This window comes from Telmatherina bonti (genome assembly GCF_933228915.1).
Source record: "Telmatherina bonti genome assembly, chromosome: 18".
In the NCBI taxonomy this organism is placed as follows: Eukaryota; Metazoa; Chordata; class Actinopteri; order Atheriniformes; family Telmatherinidae; genus Telmatherina; species Telmatherina bonti.
This window is the reverse complement of record NC_136616.1, coordinates 26,540,447-26,563,069: the sequence shown is the minus strand read 5'-3', so window position 1 is coordinate 26,563,069 and position 22,623 is coordinate 26,540,447. Positions and strand designations below refer to the sequence as shown.

The following is a 22,623-nucleotide window of genomic DNA, read 5'->3' as shown; positions in this document are numbered from 1 at the left end:
CCTGACATTCAGGCTGCATGAGATCTAGATAGCTAGCTTACTGTTAGCTCTGTTAGCCTACGAGCTAGTAAGCTGTTCATTTTCTTTTTGTTGCTGTAATCCTTTTCTGGACATTTTAAAAAGGATTCCTTGTTTATCATTATTGTGTTTAGAGGTATTTATATATTTCAACAGAAGCTCTAAAGACAACAATACTTAATATAAAAGGTAAGAACTAGCTTAAGTTTCCTAAAAAGTAATGTCATGTTAGCTATATTCAGCTTCAGACAATGGTTAAGTCAAAATCATCTAAATGTTTTTATTGTAGTCTCTATCTTTATTTTCATTCAAACTAATTATAATTTCAGGCATTATTATGAATATTTTAGATGTCAGATATTTTAGATATTTTAGAAAGGACCTTTTTAGTAATGTGGTGTAAAATTCACACACACTGTATGATTTAGCAATACCATTTTTATCACAGTATATAATTTAGTCTCCCAGTGAAGAAATGTTCAGACACCAAACCATTACAGCTGTGTCAAACTAAAGCTGCATTTCTTTCACTGCTCCACTGAATCAGATTGAATTTACTGGTCTGTGTTCAGAGAGAAGTCAGAGAGATGATGCAAGGGAAAGGTGTGGAGGTGAAAGATGTTTGATCTGGTTGGTTAGACTCTGAACAGGAGACTTGAATCACAGACAGATTTACAGAACTCAGTCTTTTATTGAGAATGACAAGCTCTGACAAAGGTTTGCTGTCCTGGTAGCTTTAAGCCCAAGCTTGCATGTGTTTTCAGTGGGCTCGGGTGTTGTGTCTGTTTCTGTTCTTAGTATTGGATTAACTGGACTGCTCTTAGTATTTTGGTGTTTAATTGTGGTTAACAGTAGAGCATAGTAATTGTGAGTACTGTGTTGTATTAGAAAATGATATTAGGTGTGGTTATGTCAGGGGCGCCGTCAGGAATTTTGGGCCCTATGAAAGACAATGGCATAGACCCAACCACTTGATCGCAAATTTTAGATTTTTGTTTTTGCTTCAGTTGCTTTAAGCTGATAAAAAAAAATAGCTTTTCATGGAAATAATAAAAATTGAGGGCTGTGTTAAACCCTTTATGGAGCAAGTGACCATTTTTGATCACTTTGTTTTCTATCATATTCAGCCTGAAACCATTTTCTTTTTTTTGTTAATGTAACAACAGGATGGATGTCTTGGTACATACCAAAAGGATAATTTTGGGTTAAATTTCTAATTTGAAGGTATTTTATTGAGTGCCCTATCAAGGGGTAAATCACAGTGCATACATCAAACTAGGTTATTTTAATATAAATGGTTTATCAGTTTATATTTCTGCTGTATGTTATTACAACCTTTGGAAAAAGTATCTATTATTTTTAATGAGGTTTAATGATTTTCTTATATAGTTTATGCATCTTTTTGGGCCCCTATCAAACTGATAAAACTCTTATTTATATTTCAACATAAGACTTTATTTTTTGTTGGCTACTTACTTCTTTCCTTTTATGTTTCACTGGTCTTCTCACATGAACCAGTTTGGGAAAAAAAAGAAAGAAAAGGCACAACCAACACCTACATGATGGCGTACTGAAAGACAATCGCTGTCAGCTTGTCTGTTCTTGTTCACTTTGACATGGTGCATGGACGTAAAATGGTAGATTTTCTCTGATAATCCGTACATTCCCTAATGACAGGGTTTTAGAGGAAGTGATTCATGCTGTTGTGGGCGTTGGCATGTGGGGATTCCTCAACCTTCTTCTGTATTCATCATTGTCACTAAAATTAAACTTTTTTTTCATCTCGTAATCTTTATTCATCTCCAGAAGCAAACAAGCGGAAACACATATTATCCTGGTTTGTAAATTATACCTCATTCGGACTAGTTGATATCACTTTAATTAAGTCTTATGTGTCACGTTCTGTTTACGGTGATGCTTGCTTGATGATCAGAACGATAGAAAATGTACTTTCTTTTTTTTATAAGCTCCACGTGTTCTCCACTCACTAGTACTCCATGGACAACAGAAAGAGGCTACCGGGTTCCTCCATTTCTGGAAGTTTGGTTTTTTGGTCTTCGTCGTTCCCACAGCAACCAGCCAGAGCTCTCATTGTTGAGGCATTACCACCCTGTTGGTCAGAGACTTGCACGGTGCTTTGTGAGGCACTGGACAACTTCCTGACGCTGGCCTGCGGTCTCGATGGACCCTGCAGGATACCACTGTTTAGCCTGTACGCCATCAGCAGGCAGCAAGAGTGTCTTCTCCCATTTGTGGTAAGACACATAAAGGTCACATATTTCCAGAAGCAATGGAAAACACTGTTTGTTTTCTTTGCTGTTCATCTTTTCCCATTGTGTATTCACATTATCTTTCTGTTTTGTCCATTGTTGCACACCCTTTTGGTTTCTGTTTACAGCAAGTTCGTGGTAACTTAGCCAGGCTGCATTCCTGTGTTGAAGAGCTGAGGTCTATTCCAGGTGAAGGCTGCATTAGAGGTGAAACCAAAAGAGCTGATATGTTGCGACAAGCAGTCCTGGATAGTCTGCAGCAGTTTAAACAGTACATAAGACACACCAGTGCTGACAAAAAGGCTCGCACCAATGCATCTGTTGAGGTAAGGATGCATAGACTTCCCATGTCAGCCACGCTGGAAAAAAAAGTCAACATTTTAAAATAATCATTAAGGTTGGCCATTATTCTACCACTTGTTATCAACAGAGAGGAGCCAAATATGAAATTAACGTTTTCTAATGCCAGTAGTGAGAAGAGTGGAAAAAAGCTTGTATATAAGTATCGGCCGCAGTTCCTGTGTCCAAATCTAACTAGTTATGATAGTGATTGACAATGATGCTAAAGGATTTTCATTTTCATATCTTTCCTTCTTCAGTTATATCAGCCATGGATTAAACAAAAGTGTGTATTTATGACCCTTACCAGATGCATTCTGGGTTGAAGACAGTGCAGGCAATTGTTGTACTGCAGCAGAAAGGATGTTGGTGTGAACATCCACCCATGGCACAGCAGATCAGCAAATCACACTCCAAGGTCACGCCACTTCCCTGCCGTGGAGCCAACCCAACATGCTGATTGATGTGAAACAAATGCTTGAGGGGCCACAAACACACAACCTTGGGCCTGGAGATGGATTTTCTTGAGAAAGAAGTCAGCTCCCAGATAAAGAAAGCCGACTACAAAACAAAGTGCATTTTAGGTTCACTGCATGACACCGCGGGTGAAAACAACCAGAACATGCATGCGTGTGGGATGATAAATGGCTCTAGATGTTAGAAATAGCTCACTGGGAAGACATGGAAGAATTGGGTTGTCATAGAAATCTGGTCAATCCTGACCACAAGATCTGGTGCTGCTGCATGTTTACTTGCCTTTCGTGGAGCATAAAACACATCTGAAACGATGTTGCCAACAAACCCCGACTGGACCAAAGGATTATCCTGATGCAAATGCACCATTATTGCCTTTTCTGAATGGAGTTGTACAGATTGTCCCAAAATTCCTGGAGATGCTGGGGATTGAACCCAGGACCTCATACATGCAAAGCATGCACTCTACTACTGAGCTACATCCCCTGGCCCTAGTAGTTGGAAGAACTAAAAAAGAAGCAAAAATTTGCATACTATGCACATTTGTGTTGTTCTTGTGAGTTAACAATGGGAGTTGTCACAAACCACTTACTTTGCTGGTTTTGCATTATCATGGCAGTCAGTTCCTTCAAGTAGTTTCTTCTCTTTTTATATATCATGAAGCATTTCTTCAGTCACAGCCCAGCTCAGCCTGAAGTTATCCACCATGATAATAAGGTTTTGCATTTCATTTAAAAATAGATAAGAGGTTCCACTTTAAGCAGCTAAATGAACTCTCCTTGCATCTAATTCAAAGCATTTTGCAACAGTTCATTTTGCTAACTGAGTACTCTTCAACAAAGCACTTAACAGAAGCTCATCTGCATTTCAAATGCAGTAAGTGGGCTTCACTTAGCTGCCACCAAGTCATCTGACTATAACGAGTCTTGAAAAGGACATCAGAAAAGATTTAGTAGCTTCCTCTGCTTTCCTACCTGAATAATAGGCATCTATTACTTATAATCAACAAATAATCAAGTTTAATTGAGGCCATAGAAAAAAAATAGCTTATTTCCATCATTAAAGTATCATGTCTACCTCCTGGACAACATTTAATTAAATCAATGTATATTGATCTGATGTAATTCGGAGACAGCTGTAGTCTGATCGTCCTAAATTCATGTTTACCATTTTTGACGTCAGCAAAAGACTTAAAATACGACTGATGAAAGTATCTAATGTGTTGAATTTAAATGTTGTAAAGCCAGCTGAGAAAGAGAACAGTCACTGCTCTTCTTGTTAGGTCTGAACTACATGTCCTCTAGCTTCCACACTGATTTGTTTGCTGTTTTAGGAGGCTTTGGACAGATGATTACACTGAGACCTACTGTTCCCTGCTGCAGATATGAATAGACCTATTAGCAGACAGAGACAGTGAGCAGAAACGCAGCAGTCGTATGCATCCGGCTAATCCGTGGATACAATACACGTTTTTATTCGTTTACATGGTGCAAATGTTCATGCTTGCGTTCTTCTTCATAATGTGCACCAGGGTGCAGCTGGAGATTCTGCTTTTGGCATCAGGGTTGGAAACAGGCCAGAACACAATAATCTGATTATATTAATCATTTACTCTCATTGTTAATATAATCTAATGGTGTGCTCAACATCATCCTGGCATTAATTTATCTTTTTCCTTCCCATTAGGTATGTAAATTCACAGAAAACTCATTTAAAGTCTTTACATTTTTATCAGGTTTTAGTTCTTATCTTAAGATGTTATCATGGCGTAAATGCATCTTGAATTTTTTTTTTTTATTATTAAAAAGGTGATAAATTAGTACAAACATTCAACATTTTACAACCAATCTTACTTAAAGATGATTATTTGCTTAGATACAGATGATTTTTCATGTAACTATTGGTACATGAAATTGGTACATTGTACTTAGTACAAACATTCAACATTCCATCAATCTTTATTTGCTTTGATACAGATGATATTAAAGTCATCATGGAATCAAAGTCAGTGGTACTGATGCTCTCCGTGTCTCTGTGTAGCTTTCTTTAATACGCCAGACACACATCAGAGGTGTGAGTCTTTACTGGTAATCTTGCTATAATTTTTTTTGTTTTTGTGATGATTATGTTGGTATAACATTGCTTTGAAATGCAACATCAGAGTGCTCTGTTGGTGTTGCAATCTTACCGAAAGAGGCTTTTGTTTGCAAACACTCCCATGGTGGTTTAAGGCACATTCACATCAGCCTATATCATTCAAATCCGAGTCTGTTTGCTCGGAAAGTCCGGTTTGGAGAGCTGTGAATGCGCCAAACGAATTATGTTTCGGACCAAAGAAGTGGACTCAGCCTGCCTACGAATGCAGGTCATTTCAAGCGGACCAAATATAGGACACTACAAAAAAAAGTCATTTCATAGCATTGTGGGTAAATACATAATTTCACTAAGAGTCCTGTGCCTTGTATGTTCATACTGTTTCGCGATAGTTATGTGCTCCATGTTTAACTCGCAACATAGTTTTCTTCTTCACATGGGACTCGTCCTGCCTCTTGGTAAATTGGTTTGGTGGTATATTATTCTGTAGTGTAGGCAGTTGTTGCACTGTGAATGCAATCTCGATCTAAGACCAAGTCACCAGGTCCATGTAGCAGTGACACACAGAAGAACAGAGATACCTGATGGAGATGCTGGGAATTGAACCCAGGACCTTATACATGCGAAGCACACGCTCTACCACTGAGCTACATCCCCTTCATGTCAATGTTTTTTTTTTTTCTGGTTTTTTGTAGTCAGAAAACTGACACGGCATCAAATTTGATATCATTTCTCATCCTGATCAGAACCTGTAAACAAGGAAGAGCAGAAATCATTACTAACAGACATGCAATTAGATGATGGCCAATTATCTGCACGTTTTGTTAGCTTGTAGTTTTATAGGATATGTAAGTATGTAGAGGCAACTTATGCTCTGGTTTCATCATAGACATCATAAAATAAAAAGCACCGTTAGTTTTTTTCCCACATGGAAATGTGACGGTAAAGTGTGCTCAGTGTGAACAAGTGACTTGACTACTATTGAAACACTAATTATGGCATCATGCATTCATTTTAGTTCTGCATGCCTTGTCTCTAAAGTACACCACAAACCTCAGTTGCTCAAAAAACATGCTCTGTAGTGGTGGTGTTTTATTTTGAGGATCCGATCTTTCATTAAGTCATCTGGAACAATTCTAAAGAAAAAAGCTATTGTGAAAGAGTTGTGGCAAGCATCATCAATGTTGTTTAATAATGGTAAAAACTTAAATAGAGATTGATTTTGAGTGACCAAAAAGATCTAAATTAGTTGTAGGACACTTGATTGAAAGGCCATGTTGTCCTCTTCTGAACTCTTCCAACAATAAGACACAAGTGCCAGACAAAGTTATGTGAAGCTGACCTTAAAATTCATGTTGAATGTCGGATTTAATAGTTTTAAATGAAATATTTCTCAGTTATTATGACTCCTGAGTTTGTCTTAATTCACAATGAGGTCGATTTTCCTTTAGACCAAGAACGCATGCCTCACATTCCAGAAGCTGGCACATCATAAAATGTGGACGATTGTTCTTCTCATTCGTCCTCGCTGCTTCAGCGTCAGGCCTCAATCACTATCTAGTGAAGATAAAACCTGAAGACTTCTCTTTTCAGATGTCTTTTTTTTCCTGCCTTCAGTTCATTCTTTGTCTTGTTTTTGGCAGCAAATAATGTGCTGCTCTCACAAGATTTTGTCGATTTGAACCGCTTTTCCCCACTCTCTTGCACTTCCTAGGTTACCGTGGTGACCAGCCAGCTGGGACGCAGCATCGTCCGTCAGCTGGAGACAGGACTTAAAGATGCTGACCTGGTGTCACTGAGGCGGCTCCTGGTTGTACAGATCTGTAGTGCAGGAGACTGGGGACAGGACTCTCCGTCACTTGAGGACACTCAGACTGAAGGTATGAAAGTTAAAAATACACACAAAGAAAAGCAAAACCAGAGCCATGCAGCTTCTAAATCTAGGGTCAACACATTGTCTGTATAGACACTGTTACTCCTGGGTAACTGCACTATAAACAGAAAATGTTACTTTCTGTAAAAAGACATAAAAGTCACAGATAAAAAGTCATGTAGGTGGTCTGTTATCTAAGTCCTGAGTTACTTTCCACATCCTTTTATCTTGCGCATTCATAATCATCCTCTCATTGCATTGTTTCTACTTTTACGGATTCCATTGAATCTGAACTGAATCCACAATTTGCTGATTTTACCACAATCCAAATATTTGCCAAAGCTTTTATATAATTTCGTATTAATATGCAATAGTTTTGTAGCTGTACAGAGATTCAAGTAATGTGGTCGGAATTAGAAAGACATGCAATCAAGATATGATTGGAATGAGGGGGAAGAAAAGGAGACAAATGGAAAGGGAGAAAATGAAAATATTCAAAAAGGACAAACGTAACTTGGGAGAGATGAAGCATTCATTTAGGAAACAGTCAAGCAGCATGGGAAATATTTATTCAGTGGTTATCTGCATCTGTGTTTTCTCTCATCAGACACAGTTGTGTGGGTTATATAACAGTGCCGGAAATCTTGTTTTCCTTGTCTCTTCACAGCTTTTATATAATTTCTGTTTTGTCCCAGTTTCCCCCATTAAACCTTGATGTTGCTCCCCTTAGAGTTGATGTTGAGATGGAAAACAAAGCAATTCAGTATCTGTAAAACTGAAAAGGTGAGAGAACATGAAGATGTTGTATTCACATGTTTTTACTAATCCAAAAAAAAAAGAAAAAGAATTATTGTCAAAATCTCTGGAATTTGTGTAAAATTGTTCCTGCAGCAATGACGTAGGTTGATACTAATAAAGTAATGATACAAAAACACTGATTCAAAGATGTGTAGAGCAGACCTGCGGAGGCACACTGTTATGCAGACCCTTTTTCCTGGAGTGGATTTCTCAGAAACATTTGGAACATGATAGTCTTTCAAGCTTGTTGATACTGCAGCAACCACCCTTCATATTCATTTCAACACCTACCAGGACTTATATCAAGCTTTTTTAATTGGAAAAATGGTTTTCAACTGTGGAGAAAACATGGGTGTTGCTGTCAGGATCAGGATAACGGTGCTAGTGGTTCTGCTACTTTTGTCTGTTTTGACATATATATTGTCTGTTCTGTGTTAGCATTACAGATGTGATGGGTGTGTTTATGTCTACTTTGAAAGAGGATTGTAAGTAAAAGCATTATTTTCAACCAGAGTCACTAAATATTTTAACTCTTTGGACCAGATGCTACAGACAGACTAGTATATATAAAAGAACAGTGAGAATGTTCACACTTCACACATTTTTCCAACTATGTGTACACACAGTTTTGGTCCAGGGTGTAACTCACAAGGATAGATGCAGAACTGCTTATTGGCTGCATCATCCATGAATTCTTCTGGCTTGAAATGCTTTTTCTATTTATCATCTTATTTCCTTTTGGATTATTGCATTAAATTATGTGCAAATACGCAACTTCACAAAAATATTTGAACACAGTTTAGTGCTGGGAGTACTCAGGATTCTGTGGGGATCATTTTAGCATTGCATTATTTATTTTAGTTGTGTCTGTGTGTGAGAAAAAGGAAGAGTGTCTCCTTCAAATGCACTGTAGTACAGGAAGTGGGTGGGGTAACGAGCTTCTTTTCTACTCAAGTAACAATTGCAAAAGCCAACTAACTACATTTTTTACTTGCTGTTATATTTAAAGCTGTAACAGGATCATAAATCCAGTGTTGAACAGAAACACAGTGTAGAAGGTCTTTTCAAACTATGGCATGTAAGAATAGCACAAGTAACTAGAAAAGCACTCAGAGAGCGCAAACCTCCGCTAAAGCCTTTAAAAAAATTCCTGGATCCAAACAGTGATCCAGATCACCACCAAAATTATATCAGTTCTTCCTTCTTTAAAAATTTAATTAAAATCCATCCATTAATTTTTGAGTTATGTTGAACACAAACAGACAGAAACAGATGAACGCCTGTAAAAACATAAACTCCTTGGCGAAGGCAATTAGTAACTTCCAAAGAAACATAACTGTGATGTCTAGCAGTGATGATCTAAAACATGTGAAAAATTCAACACTTCATTTCCTGTTCTAATGTCTTAAAACTTATGATGGCGATGGTTGAAAGTTCAGCTCTTTGGGGACCTATGTCACAGAGGTTCCATCCATCTTTTTTTGTTTTACAAACAGTTGATATACATGCTTTTCCACTCAAGGAAAGTTTGAAGCAGTAGTGTGGAGAATGCCTTTCTTTTTGACAGTAACACATACTTTTCCAAGACACCAGACACCAAAGAAATGGAGATGCTGGGGATTGATCCCAGGACCTCATACATGCGAAGCATGTGCTCTACCACTGAGCTACATCCCCTTCATACATGTAAAGTTTTTTTCGGCAGAGACCAGGATCTGACAACACGTTGCAGATTTATATTTTGGGCACAAAGTGTAATGATGACGACGGTGGACATATTGCTGTGTTTTGTTTGCATTTCTTTTCTGTTTTTTTTTTTTTTTTTTTTGCAGTCAGAAAACTGACACAGCATCAAACTTGATTTCATTTCTCATCCTGATCAGAACCTGTAAACAAGGAAGAACAGAAATCATTACCTATAGACATGAAATTAGATGATGGCCAATTATCTGCCCGTTTTGTTAGCTTGTAGTTGATATGTAAGTATGTAGGGCAGCTTACGCGCTGCTTTGCATTGATTTCACTGAAATTAAAATGTTATATATCATTAAAGAAGAGCGCTGATAGTTTTTTCTCACATGGAAATGTGACAACAACTCCTGAAAATGTCATGAAAATCCGTCTATGACTTTTTGAGTTATCTTGAACACTAACAGACAAACCGCCGGGAAAAACATAACTTCCTTGGCGGTGGTAATAAACATATGAAGTTTTCCAAGAAGTAAGTAATGAAATCAGTACTGAATGTATGATTGTGTGAGGACAGACATTTTGATAAGCATCCTGTTTTTGTTAAAACCTCATCTATGGATCCCAAAATGCCATAGACCAGTTCTCTAAGTGTACAATTAAACAAGAGGGAGAAGATTCAGAAATGACTCATACAGTATGAGGAGCACAGAGAGACAGAAACAGATGGAGACTATGGCACCAGTGGTTTTAGGATCACTCTTCCCAGCTTAGCAGAGCTGTGTAGTGACAGTCATCAATCTGTCCCACATTGTGAAAAGTGGTCAACTGTCCAACATTACTGCCATTTTTTAATTCCCACATTGACTGTGTGTTTCAGGATTGATTTTATTGTTGTTGGGGTTTTTTTTAATTGTGTATTAAAGTCTTAATAGTATTGGACCTTCTTATGTAGCTGACTTCTTTAAATTATGAGCTCTCCCGCTTAGTTATTCCTAAAGTTAAAACAGCAAAGCCTTGTTTCATCATTAGACGCCTCATGTGTGAAACAGCCTGCCATTAGGAAGAATCTCAGGAATTCAAAGATTTTTTTTAAGTGGTTCAAGACACATTTGGAGCACTGTGATGGACTGGTGAGCTGTCCAGGGTGTACCCTGCCTTTCGCCCAAAGACTGCTGGGATAGGCTCCAGCTTCCCAGCGACCCGTAATCGGACTAAGCGGTTGGGATAATGAATGAATGAATGAATGAAAAATGAAAGACACGTTTTAACGAAGAAGAGAAACATCTAAAACTCTGCAGGACTGTAGCCCAAGAGGACCAGATTTGAAGTTCACTGTCTTCAATAGACTGCTACTGTAGGGAATGTTGCTTTGATATGGGGGTAACTGGTGAGTAAAATGTTTAGGTCACCCGATCAAGCCAAGCTAACATCTATGTAAATGCCAGGAAGCAGGTGTTCCCAGCAGAGATGTTGCTGTGTAACAAGATAAGCTGTGTTACAGTACTTACTTCACTTGTCATGACATAATGGCTGATGGGTGTAAAAAGACTTAGCTCTGAATGAGACTTGTAGTTGAGAAGTGCTTGGTTTTGGAGGAACCACTTGAGGAAAAACAGTCAAAACATTAATGGTGGTTCATCAATGAAAGCAAACATATATAAAAGTCTGATATTTTTAAAGCACTTAGACAGTATGTGGCACAGTAAATCACAGACAAGGTCTAGCTGAAACAAGGAACTAATTAGAAGATACTGCATTCATGAAGGCTTTCCTGTCGGCCCAACTAATACAGGGCTATACTTTCCTCCCTACAGACAACAGAAATATCTATTGTACTCCAGTTCCCTCCATATGTTATCATTCTGAGTTTATAAAAATAAAAAAAAAAAGCAAATTAATATGCACATTAAATTAGATGACAGACCAGTTCATTTGGATAACCCCCTGCTGTAGCCTAAAGAATGGAGTTCGACGTCCAATAGGCGAGGTTGGATGTCAAATGGGCGTCGGGTTAGGGTTAGGGTTAGAGTTAGGGTTAGGGTTAATCCAATCAAAATGTTGAGGGTCGGACGCCCAACCCCGCCCAATATCTAGCCCTGCCTTATTCTCTAGGCTGCAGCCATGACCCTCTCGTTAATTCTACCCCAGCTTTATCTTTTGGTGCTATTATTTATTGCATATATAACTGCAATGTATCATCTCCGTGATTTGATCAAGGCAGGCTGCTAAAAAAAAAAAAAGACTAATCTGGGTAGTGAGATGTATTATTTTTGCAAAGTCACTTAAGCACTGAAGGACACCCACTGTCATAAATAGTGATGCTCACAAAGAAAAACACACAAACACTGTCGGAAGTAGCTGTAGTGACAAACTGGTTACTGTGGCATTTGTTTCTCAGCCACTATTCTCTTGTTTCTGAGCCTTTTAAAAGCCAAACAACTAGAGAAATTTTCTTCTGACGTCTAATAGTCAGAGTTTAGTTTATGTTGTCTTGTTTTATGTTTGGTAAATATATAAAAAATAAACTTTACTCCACTAAATAAAATGGTTCTCATCAGGAAATTTTAAGCAACTTCACAGCTAAGTGTAGCTGTCATGTAATGTTTAAGTTATTTAGTCATTGTCACGTGTGACATTCACACTGTAATAGGTAGGTTACCTGTTAGAACTCATGAAAATGTGATTCAGCAAAACTGATTTTAAGGTTACTGATATTATATCCTGTTTATTAAACCCGTATGTAAGTCACATGTACAAAACAATGAGAAGTTCTATCCATCCTTTTTGTGGATGGATACAGGTCAGTCTTTCCAAGCTGAACCATTTGATTATGTAATAACGGCAGTGGTAGTTGTCCCTTTACTGCAACAAATTCCACCTACTTTGGCTTACCAACCAAGAGTAATTTGTTTCTCACCTTGAAAAGTAGTTGATCTAAATGAATAGTGATTGTACATCTCGACACATACCACACATCAAAAATAACTGTGATCTCCTGAGTTTACGTGTCTTTTTCTATCTTTTGCATATTTTATTTTTATTATATTTGTATCCAAATAAATGAGCTGTAGTATTTCTGTGCAGTCAACAGACTAAAAAATCCATGTGGCTCATGGCATAATCCTTTTCAAACAGCTGACAAAATCTGTTTACCCATCTTTTTGATACTTGTTCTAAAGAATTTAGTCTCATTCACATCATTTCTCAGCTTCGTCAAGTGAGTTATTTAGTTAAAAAAAAAAAAAAAACCTTTGTGTTCAACCATACATTTGGACCACATATATTTAACACCTAAATCCTAATTGAAAACATACACATCCATCACCAATGCATCATTAATCCCACATCAAACACTACTTTTTACTGTCCTGCATTAACCTGGAGTTAACTTGGAGAATCATTCTGCAGCAAAAGCACTCCAAATGAAACACATCCAGGTTACACAGTTCTGGTGATCATTCGGACCTAGTGGCTGATTTCAGCTACAACTTTTTGCTGGTGAAATACTAAATATAATACTAAATAATAGTTAATAATTCATTTAGAAAATAGTTAAGCATCATGGGAAATATTTATTCAGTGGTGATAAATAATTTTCTGCATCTGTGACACAGTTTTATGCATTATATAACTGTGTCTGAAAACTTGTTATCTTTGTCTCTTCGCAGCCTTTAAATAGTTTCGGTTTTGTCCCAGTCCAATTATAGAAGGAATCTGAAGCAAAAGTGTGAGGACAGACAGGAAGTAAACTTGGTTTAAGAGGAAGATTGTCGAGTGTTTGGGGGGGGGGGGGGGGGGGGGTTACCCTGGCATGAATAGGTAATTTGCAATTCTGAACATTGATTGGGGTGGTTGCAGCAAAGAAGGTCTGAACAACAGCAGGACACAACCATCACCAGAGGGACAACATGTTAGCGCTCTGGCTCAAGATGCTTTTGTTTAGCTGTAATCAATTCTCTTAAAGTAAGAGACTTGAGCCTGTTAACACAGTCATGTCAGACAGCCTTGTGCCTGACACAGGACCTGGAAAAGACCTGGAAATGCTGGGGATTGAACCCAGGACCTCGTGCATGCGAAGCACACGCTCTACCACTGAGCTACATCCCCATGTTCTACTTCTTCTTCTGTGTTTACATGGGAGTTTTAATCTTTAATTCCAAATAAAAGTTAATTCTGCTTTAAAAAGATGAAAAACAACTATGTAAACACTTCATTTCTATAATAATAGGCTGCTGTATTTGCATTTTAATTCGGATCTATTTAACTCCTCTGTCATGTAAACCTTAATTCCACTCTAAGTTAAATCCGACCATTCTGCGCATGTTCGTTACCTTGTCCTGTCCCGATGAAGCGCGTTGTTTTACCTCCCATGTTCGATGGCCTATCTTTCTTCTCCTTATCAGTTGCTGCAAAAAGTGTAGTACGCTCATGTTGATCTGATACTTCAAATTTATAATAAAAATAGCGGCGAACCTGGTTCTTATTATGTAGTTTTTACAAGTTACAACTGAAAAGACGAGAAGCAGGGAGCCAACTTTGTTTATTTCTGGTATACATCATACGTCACGTGCACCTTCTGTCCAATCAGAACCTTTCCCAACCCGCTGCTCTAAAATGAGGAATTAAGTGAGGCCGTGTTATGAAAATATTCATTCTGAATTATTATCTTCATGTAAACTCGTAAGAGAATACATAAATTCTGAATTACTTCATTCCAAATTATTAATTATGAATTAAAAAACACCATATAGCCGTAGCTTATGCAATAATATCTGAAACGTGAGGAGGTAATAACTCACTTTTTTCAACTTTGCTTGATGCACGGTATTTTGATATTAAAGATGCTGACATTTCAGAAGCCATTGTAGAGCAATCAGTCATTTACATGTACTGTAGTTTGACAGATAATAATTTTGACGGTGGAAATAATGTAGTAAATAAAACTTTTCCAAAAAGGAGTCAGTTTAGTTTGGTTAGTTTAGAAATGAGTAAACAGATCATCTCCATGACTCAGAGAATTTGCTTAGAATTAAGCTAAGTTAATAATTTAACAAATTCTGTGAATTACAGATTCATTAATTTACCAAATCATACATACATATATACAAGTTTGGATTGCACATTTCCTAATGAAACTAGTGCAAAATCTATTTTATTAAAAATGTTAAAGTCCTGCCATAAAATGATATAAGACCCTTACAAATGCTGGGAAATTAATGGAAAAAATTTAGGAACATATTTTGCACCCCAAAGGAAAAGTATCATATAAAATATTTCTAAAATATATCTTCATTCAACTATTACATAAGGAAAATTAATAGACTTTGTTAGAGCAGTTCAGTTACTCTAATCCTACCATATCCTAAGTATAAAGCTTTTATTTTATGTTTTATGTTGTTTTTGATTGAAACATCTGAGAAGACGGTAGAAGCCGCTGATAAGCAGAATCATCATGGAGTAATTTTACTTTCTTGAGATTCTTTCATCTCTTTTAATAGGAAGCAGTTGTAATCTTACACCTCCTCTAATCTATTTTCCCTTATTTCTGTTACTCACTTTCATCATTTACTTCTCTTTCCCATTCCCTACAAACCACAGCACCATCTCAGTCCTCCTTATGTTTTTTTTTTTAAATATACCTATAAACGAATGAATCACAACTATCTCAGTTTGGACCTTTTCCCACTCAGTGTAGGCTAATGTATAGGTATTTTGTGTGTGTGTGTGTGTGTGTGTGTGTGTGTGTGTGTGTGTGTGTGTGTGTGTGTGTGTGCGATTGTGTCTGTGTGGTCCTTGTCAACGTAATTTTCCTCGATAATTTTCACTTAATGATACCTCACTTCACAGCCCGTCACACTCAATCAAAGCATGGCAGAGAGATGTCAGGACATTTTCCTCTTTTCCTCTCTTCTTTCTCCAGCTACCTAATTACTTTTGCCTCCTCCAGAGCTTCCCTCCTCCTACATCTTTTTAAGGAGGAAAATTATTCTTTGCTATGTCATGTATCCCTGTACTCCCATACACTTCACAGAATTTCAGCAAAGCATATTGTTTCCTCTCTTCTTTCATCTGCTCTTTTATGTCTAGTGTTTTACAATAGATTTATGATTATTAACCTGGATCTCTTCAACTCCTCTGCCTTAGTAAGTTTTTTCCTAATTACACAGACTCCATTCTTCAAAATACTGCCTTCATGTCAGTCTGTCACCATAAATAAAGACTAAAAGGAAAATTGGACCAAGTTAATTATTTAAATCCTTTTGAAAACTTATGACTAGATATGACTAAACAATACATAAATGATGACAGGATCCTGTTCTCAGTCCAAATATTTCAACATCTGGTCATAACTGAATACTGTTGGTAAAATTGTGGGTGTTGCATATGCTGTAATCACATTAACTGTTTCACTGTGTGGAGTGTGTTCTGTATACCTTCTTATCTTCGTGGCTGTCACCTTAAACAAGTCATGCTCTGTTTTGTTTAGAAGTGTTTGCAGTTTCCTTATTTGCCTCCATCAAAAGGCTAAAGCCATTTCCACACCCCCCATTTATGTAGACATCTACCATATAGGAGGTGCATGATGGAGTAGTGGTTACCACTGTGGCCTCACAGCAATCAGGTCACTGGTTTGATCCTCAGCTAGGGGGCAAGCTTGAATGGTGGTCTTTCTGTGTGGAGTTTGCATGCTCTCCCTGTATGTGCGTGGGTTTTCCCTGGGTACTCTGGCTTCCTCCCACCATCCAAAGATTATTTGCATTCTCTAAATTGCCCATAGGAGTGAGTGTGACTAGTTGTATGTCTGTTTGTGTTAGACTGGTGACCTGTACCAGGGTGTACCCTGCTCTCACCCACAGGCTGGTGGGTTAGGCTGCTGCTATGTTAGTAAATGCACTGCTACCATGATATTTTCTTGACATTTATCCAGAGAAGTTAGATGTGGGGGGGGGGGTTTGAATTTTTTTCTAACTTGCCTGTTTAAAAGTACTTGAAATTCAGCATATTTAGCTTCCATTCATCTCTTCAGGAACCTACATCAAGGAGGCTCCATCAACATTTATATACATGGTTTTCCACCCATGGAAAGTTTGAAGCAGTAGTGTGGAGAAAGCATTTCTTTTTGAGTGACACATACTTTTTTAAGACAACAGATACCAAAGAAAAGGAGACACTGGGGATTGAACCCATAACCTCATGCATGCAAAGCATGCTCGCTACCACTGAGCTACATCCCAAAACTCATGACATTGTCTAATGATTCAGACAAGCCTCCTCCCTTAACCATACAAAGTCATGAGTTTCAGTAAAGCATCAAGTTGTTCAGTAAATTATCATTGTGTGGCCTAAAACTTGGAGCATGCTCAACCTGCCTTGTATTTCATGATTAAAAAAAAAACAAACATAAAACACCAACTTAAATTCATTGCAGCTAAAGTGTTTAAACACATTGGTGAAGCCCTAATGTTGGCATACTTCAGATGTTCTCAAGTAGATAAACACACAGCCAAGGAGATCAAACAACAAGCTTGTGTTAAATGAAACTGCAAATATGTTGCATTTCAAGCTGTGTAATTATAGGCACGTAATGAATGTTAGTGTGTATATTTTTTGTGGCACTTCTACCTTTAACCTCAATCACAGGTGCTTGCTGTTTTAAAGTGACATCTCTTCCTGCCAGCAGCATAATATGTCTCCTGTGCTTTATAAGTAAGTGACAAAACCATATAAATGTGTGTGTGTGTGTGTGTGTGTGAATGATGTCCACATCCACTGAGTCTTCGGGAGAGGGATCCCGAGAGGGAGAGGGACACATCCGCTGCACATCCGCTGCACATCCGCTGCAGGGGAATCAACAATGTGTTTTCCTCTAAAGAAAGAGCTTAATGTGAAATAGTCTGTTTTTGTTACTATCCTGCTATAGCTTCTCAACCAGGCAAAAACATATCATTTTCATGTGTAATTTAAGAAAAAAAAAAAAAAAACATCATGGTGCATCTGATGTACTTGGGTTGCTCAGAACTCCTCTGTGAACTCCACACCTGCTTGTTGTAAATTAAAGCCATTCCTGCATTTTTGTGTAATTGGTTCTGTGATAAATCAGCGTTCCAATTTTCAACAGACTTTTCCTTTTCAGCTACTGTTACAACCACACAGACGCACACAATCATTCAACACAGGTTCATTATGTGTCTCCTCCTCTCCATCTCTCTCTTTGGTTAATTTTCCATCACAGTCAGCTTGTTCAGTTTGGTGTGTGGTAGCACGGAGGTGCTCAGAGGAAACCCCACCCAGACCTCCTGATGTATGCACGCTCACATGACCACAAAGCATTTGCTGCACACACACTCAAATCATTTTGGCTCAAAACCAGGAATAATCAAAATGAGAACTGTTTTTCTTTTTTTTCACTAATTGAATTATATGTTGCATGTACATGCACTCAGTCTCAAGGTCAGGCTCTTCACACCTCTGCATTAACAGAACAGCAGGTGGTCACACAGATGGAGACCAGCATCTCTGTTTACACCAGGATATGGAACAGTCACACTGGCTCTCTGCTCTGCATCATGCACACACTAAAACACACATTTTCCTCATATATTCTGTTCCAACACGTTGACAGTGTATCCCCTTGTAAATACTTGATTTTTTAAAATAAATTTGAATATTTCTGTTTAGACCACTTGATCACAAGAAAACAAATATTGTTCATGCATCTGCACAATCTAGGCAAACACACTCATGATAGACTACTTCAAGGAAGGGGTGTGGTGACAGATGTTTTCACTTCAGCTGTGGTTTGCAGAAACCCATTTTGGCTGCCAAAATAAACAGTTTTAGTTACTCTGTGAAGCAGAAAGCACAAAGGATGTTTTCAATTCAATTCAATTCAACTTTATTTATATAGCGTCAAATCATGGCAATGCCATCTCAAGACGCTTTACAGACAGAGGGGAAAACATAATGAAGGCCAATTCATAACAGCCTATATAAGGAAACCAACAGATTGAGTTGAGTCCAACTCAATCTCCCATCCTGAGCAAGCACACTGGCAACAGTGGGAAGGAAAAAACTCCCTTTTAACAGGAAGGAAACCTCCGGCAGAACCCGGCTCAGGACAGGCAGCCATCTGCCTCTGCTGTGTGGGGGGAAGAGGACAGAAAGACAACAGACAACAGGAACTGCTACTCCTGGCCAGGGAGACCTGCTGAGACAGGAGACATACATGTTAATGATGCAACACTGTTATGGGGGTAAAAGAAAGAGATAAAGAGAAAAAGAAAGAAGCTCAGTGTATCAGGAAATGTCCCTCAGCAGTCTAAAGTTTTGTAAAGTAAATGTTGAAAGTAAGAGGAGATACAAGTAAGACTAAGAAAAAGTTCCTCAGAGAGGTTCACAGCTATTAAACACCCCAGCTGTGTTAGATGCTCTTCTCTCTTCTCAATCAGCTGCGGTCTTGCTCTGTTTGTCATATCCATTTTCAGCCTTCAGGATAAGAGGTTAATCTCCAACAGTTGAGCATTGTGATTTGTTGAGGTGTGATACTGATTTTAGTCCACAAATCTTGTGACTCCTAGAATTTGACTAATATTCAACGCTTGTAACTAAGTGTTATAAAGAGAATTTAAACAATGCAGCTGGTATTTCTCATCGCCTCCTCTGCTTTCTGTTCAATTTCCTTCATATACTTCCCATAGACAGTATATAAAAAGATGGACGGAGCCTCTGTGATGTCAGCCATAGGTTTCAGAAGAGCTGAATTGAAGCGCGGTGAGCGGTTCCTACCATCGCCATTTTGGGCATGTTGTGTCACCCGGAAAATACAAATAGGGGAAAAGAGGTAGAGCTGAGGGGGGCTGTGAGCATCATGGTGGATGATTGAGGTTGAGCGAACTGCGATCTGCCTGTAGCTAAGAGCTTACTGAGCTAATCTGGAAAAAATAAGAGCTAACCAGCTAACGGAGGTAAACGGGCTAAAGCTAAGTCACATTGGTTACTGGGTAAAAACCGCGGTTCACTCACCCCACAGTTGTCATGAAGGTAAACCTGACCTTTTAAAACCAAAAATGGATTTCTGTACCAGACTGTAAACATGTTTATTTCTGCTGTGAAGTTGGTCTTTTTAACATGGGAGTCTATGGGGATTCTCTCTGCCAGCCCCTAGTGGACGATGGGTGAACTGCAGTTTTATGCACTTCCGCATTGGCCTCACTTTTAACCGACGGAGGTTGCTGCTTGGTACTTCCATGGTATACAGTATTCTTCTTATCCTTGGCCTTCTCTATTGTCTGGTGCTTCAAAGAATTCAGCCAGCTGCCGTATTCTTCGCATTTTCCTTTTATTTCTAAATTTCACCTGAATCAATTCAGTTGGTTTTTTTTTCAGCTTTTCTAAAAAAAATTAACAGCTTGAATTTCTTATATGTAGCCCTGAAGCTCTCAGAGTTATCAGCATCCACAAATGGCATTTCAGGCAAGTAATGCCTGCAGGCGTTTTCTTTATTTTGTTTGCCACATTTTTTAACTTTTAATGATCAATAAAATAGACCCTAACTGAGTGAGTCACCATTGGTGTTGTCATGTATTATGCTGCTTATCTCATTTTGAGTTTGTTAAAATTTAACCAGTTTAATCAACTTGCCTTTAAAAAAAAAAACTTTCTACTTAACAAGTTATCGGAATCTAAAAAGAATCTCTGAATTTGTATCTTTGAAGTCAGTATAATTGAATATTAAAAGCTAAAAGCAGTCAGGCCAGAAATGGGATTTCTCCAATACGTCTTTAAAATGTGAGCAAAGAAAATCATGGTTGTCATTTTAGAGCATCAGACTATCACCAAAACAAACTAAACCAAAACAGAAGATGAAACCTAATTTGGAGCCTTTGTAAATCTGTAGCTCTTAGTAATAATAATAAGAAGAAAAAACCTTTGTGGCTTCGGCCCTTTCAAATTATTTACTTGAAAGTTTTGCTGGTTTCCTCAGACTCTGGGAAATAAATATTTTAGTGGACAGTTGTTCAGAAAACCATCAGGTTCTAGAGGATTTTACAAGAAACCTTAGGTCAGGGGTGTATCCTTGGTCCAACACAACTGGCTTCCATTAAATGGATCCAACAGCCAATGGGGTTCTGCACAATGGCTGATAAGATTGAGTCAGGTGTGTTGGCACAGGTGTACATGGAAAACTAGACTGTGGCCCTCGAGGACTTGAGCTGGACAACCCTGCCTTAGGTTATACCCCAACCTGCATGTCCATGTGGGGCCCATAAGGGTTCAAGATTAGGATCCCACATGGGCTTATCTGCAGGTTCCACAGTGGCCCCACTTATGTTTGTCCATATGGGTTTAATGTTGGTTCTGACCGGCTTTCCACTGTAGCCAAACTTGGGGCTCATACAGCCAGCCCAAATGGGCTTCACATATGGGAATCATGTAACTGAAACAACATGGGAACTGCAAAATTTGGCCAGTTATTGTCAGAGCCCCCTCAGTACCCACATAGCCCAAATTTTACCCTTATGGGCCCCACATGGACATGGTGGCTAGGATATGGGGTCTACATTGGTTTTGTGCAGCTCACCAAGTTGGGCCCCAGCTGAAACCCAGTAACAACCAACTTGAAACCAATCTAGGCAAACACAGGAAGGACCACAATGGAAACTGCATTCAAGCCAAATGGGACCCTTATCTCAAGCATAAATTTAACCCTTATGTGTCACACATGGACATGCTGGCTGGGACATTTTAAACTTTAGGTCAAATTCAACAAAATCAACATGTTCACTGTAGGAAACACAAGAATAGGGGTGTCCAAAGTCAGTCCTTGAGGGCTGCTGTCCTTCAGCTCTTTAATGTTTCTGGCTGCAGTACACATGAATCAGATTAATGGATCAACATGATTGGACAGAACTTGACTACAAGCTATTGAGACATTTAACTTGAAGCAGATGTGTGGAGACAACTAAAACCTGCAGGATAACAGCCCTCAAGGACCGGAGCTGGACAACCCCGCACTAGATTCTTATTTTTACAATATGTGGTCCCTTGAAGCAGAAAAACTTAGAGTTGGAAAAAATTTGAAACATCTTCAGTAAGGACATTTATACAGAACCTAAAATCAGCATTTGGACACCTAATAAGGCTTCACATTAGGCTATTTTACCCTTTAAGGATGTCCCATTATTCAACCTTCCCTGCAACATATTTTCTTCTGTCTGACCTTTGACATCCAAATAACAGAGATGTTATTTCTCTTCATCCTCACATCCTTTCAAAGCATCTGCTGTCATTGTCCTTATGACCGTAATGCTTTGACAGCAGACTGTGAGGCAGTTATGTCACACAGCCACTGGTCTTGTGGAACCATGTTTCAGACCAGATGATCAATGTCCTATTAGTCATCATCTCTAACAACATCAATGAGCTATTCATCATTGATGTTCACACAGACACACTGGCAGGCGCAGACAGTGTATGCTGTCACTGTCATTTTGTGAGAGAGATGTTGATGTCAGCGGGAAATTCCTCTGAAAGACATTCATCAACACTTCCTTCATGTTTATAAGCATGTTGTGAACTTTCTGTCAGGGGGACCATGAGGGTGAAAGCTCACTTTCATGTTGATATGGCGCATGGACACAAGAAGAGATGTTTATATGATGCCTGGTTTACTTGAACCATAACAACATATTAAATTGCTCATATGGAAACCATAATTCATGTTTATTTTAAGTGATACAATGATAGCTAAAAGCTATAACTTAGTTTAAACAATGCTTTTATAACCATGCATAAAGAAATGAAACCAAAGTAAAAATTAAAAATAAAAATAAACCGGTATCTTAAAATGCCAATTAATGTTTAACTTGAGTTAGAAACTGACACAATAAACTCACCCATTAACCTCTCCATCTGTGCTTCACCCAGGAATCAAACCTGGTTTCAACTTCTTTGAAAACACAATGTTCTGCTTCGTGCTCCAGCCAGCACCAAATGCTATCATGCTTGTTGAATTAGGGAATATTTGCTGGACGCTTTCAGGAGGATCTCCACCATTAGGCACAG

The 22,623-nt window shown here is 38.4% G+C and overlaps 1 protein-coding gene across 1 annotated transcript in view; it reads left to right on the top strand.

Moving 5' to 3' along the window:
• Window positions 1-2,015: 2,015 nt before the first annotated feature.
• Window positions 2,016-22,623, top strand: part of m1ap (meiosis 1 associated protein) — a gene marked incomplete at both ends in the record, with an annotated part of 31,550 nt that continues 10,942 nt past the window's right edge. The window contains 3 exons of the mRNA XM_079257807.1: window positions 2,016-2,273; window positions 2,417-2,614; window positions 6,910-7,075. Of these exons, the coding sequence (XP_079113933.1) occupies window positions 2,016-2,273; window positions 2,417-2,614; window positions 6,910-7,075 (622 nt within the window). The remainder of the gene's footprint in view (window positions 2,274-2,416; window positions 2,615-6,909; window positions 7,076-22,623) is intronic.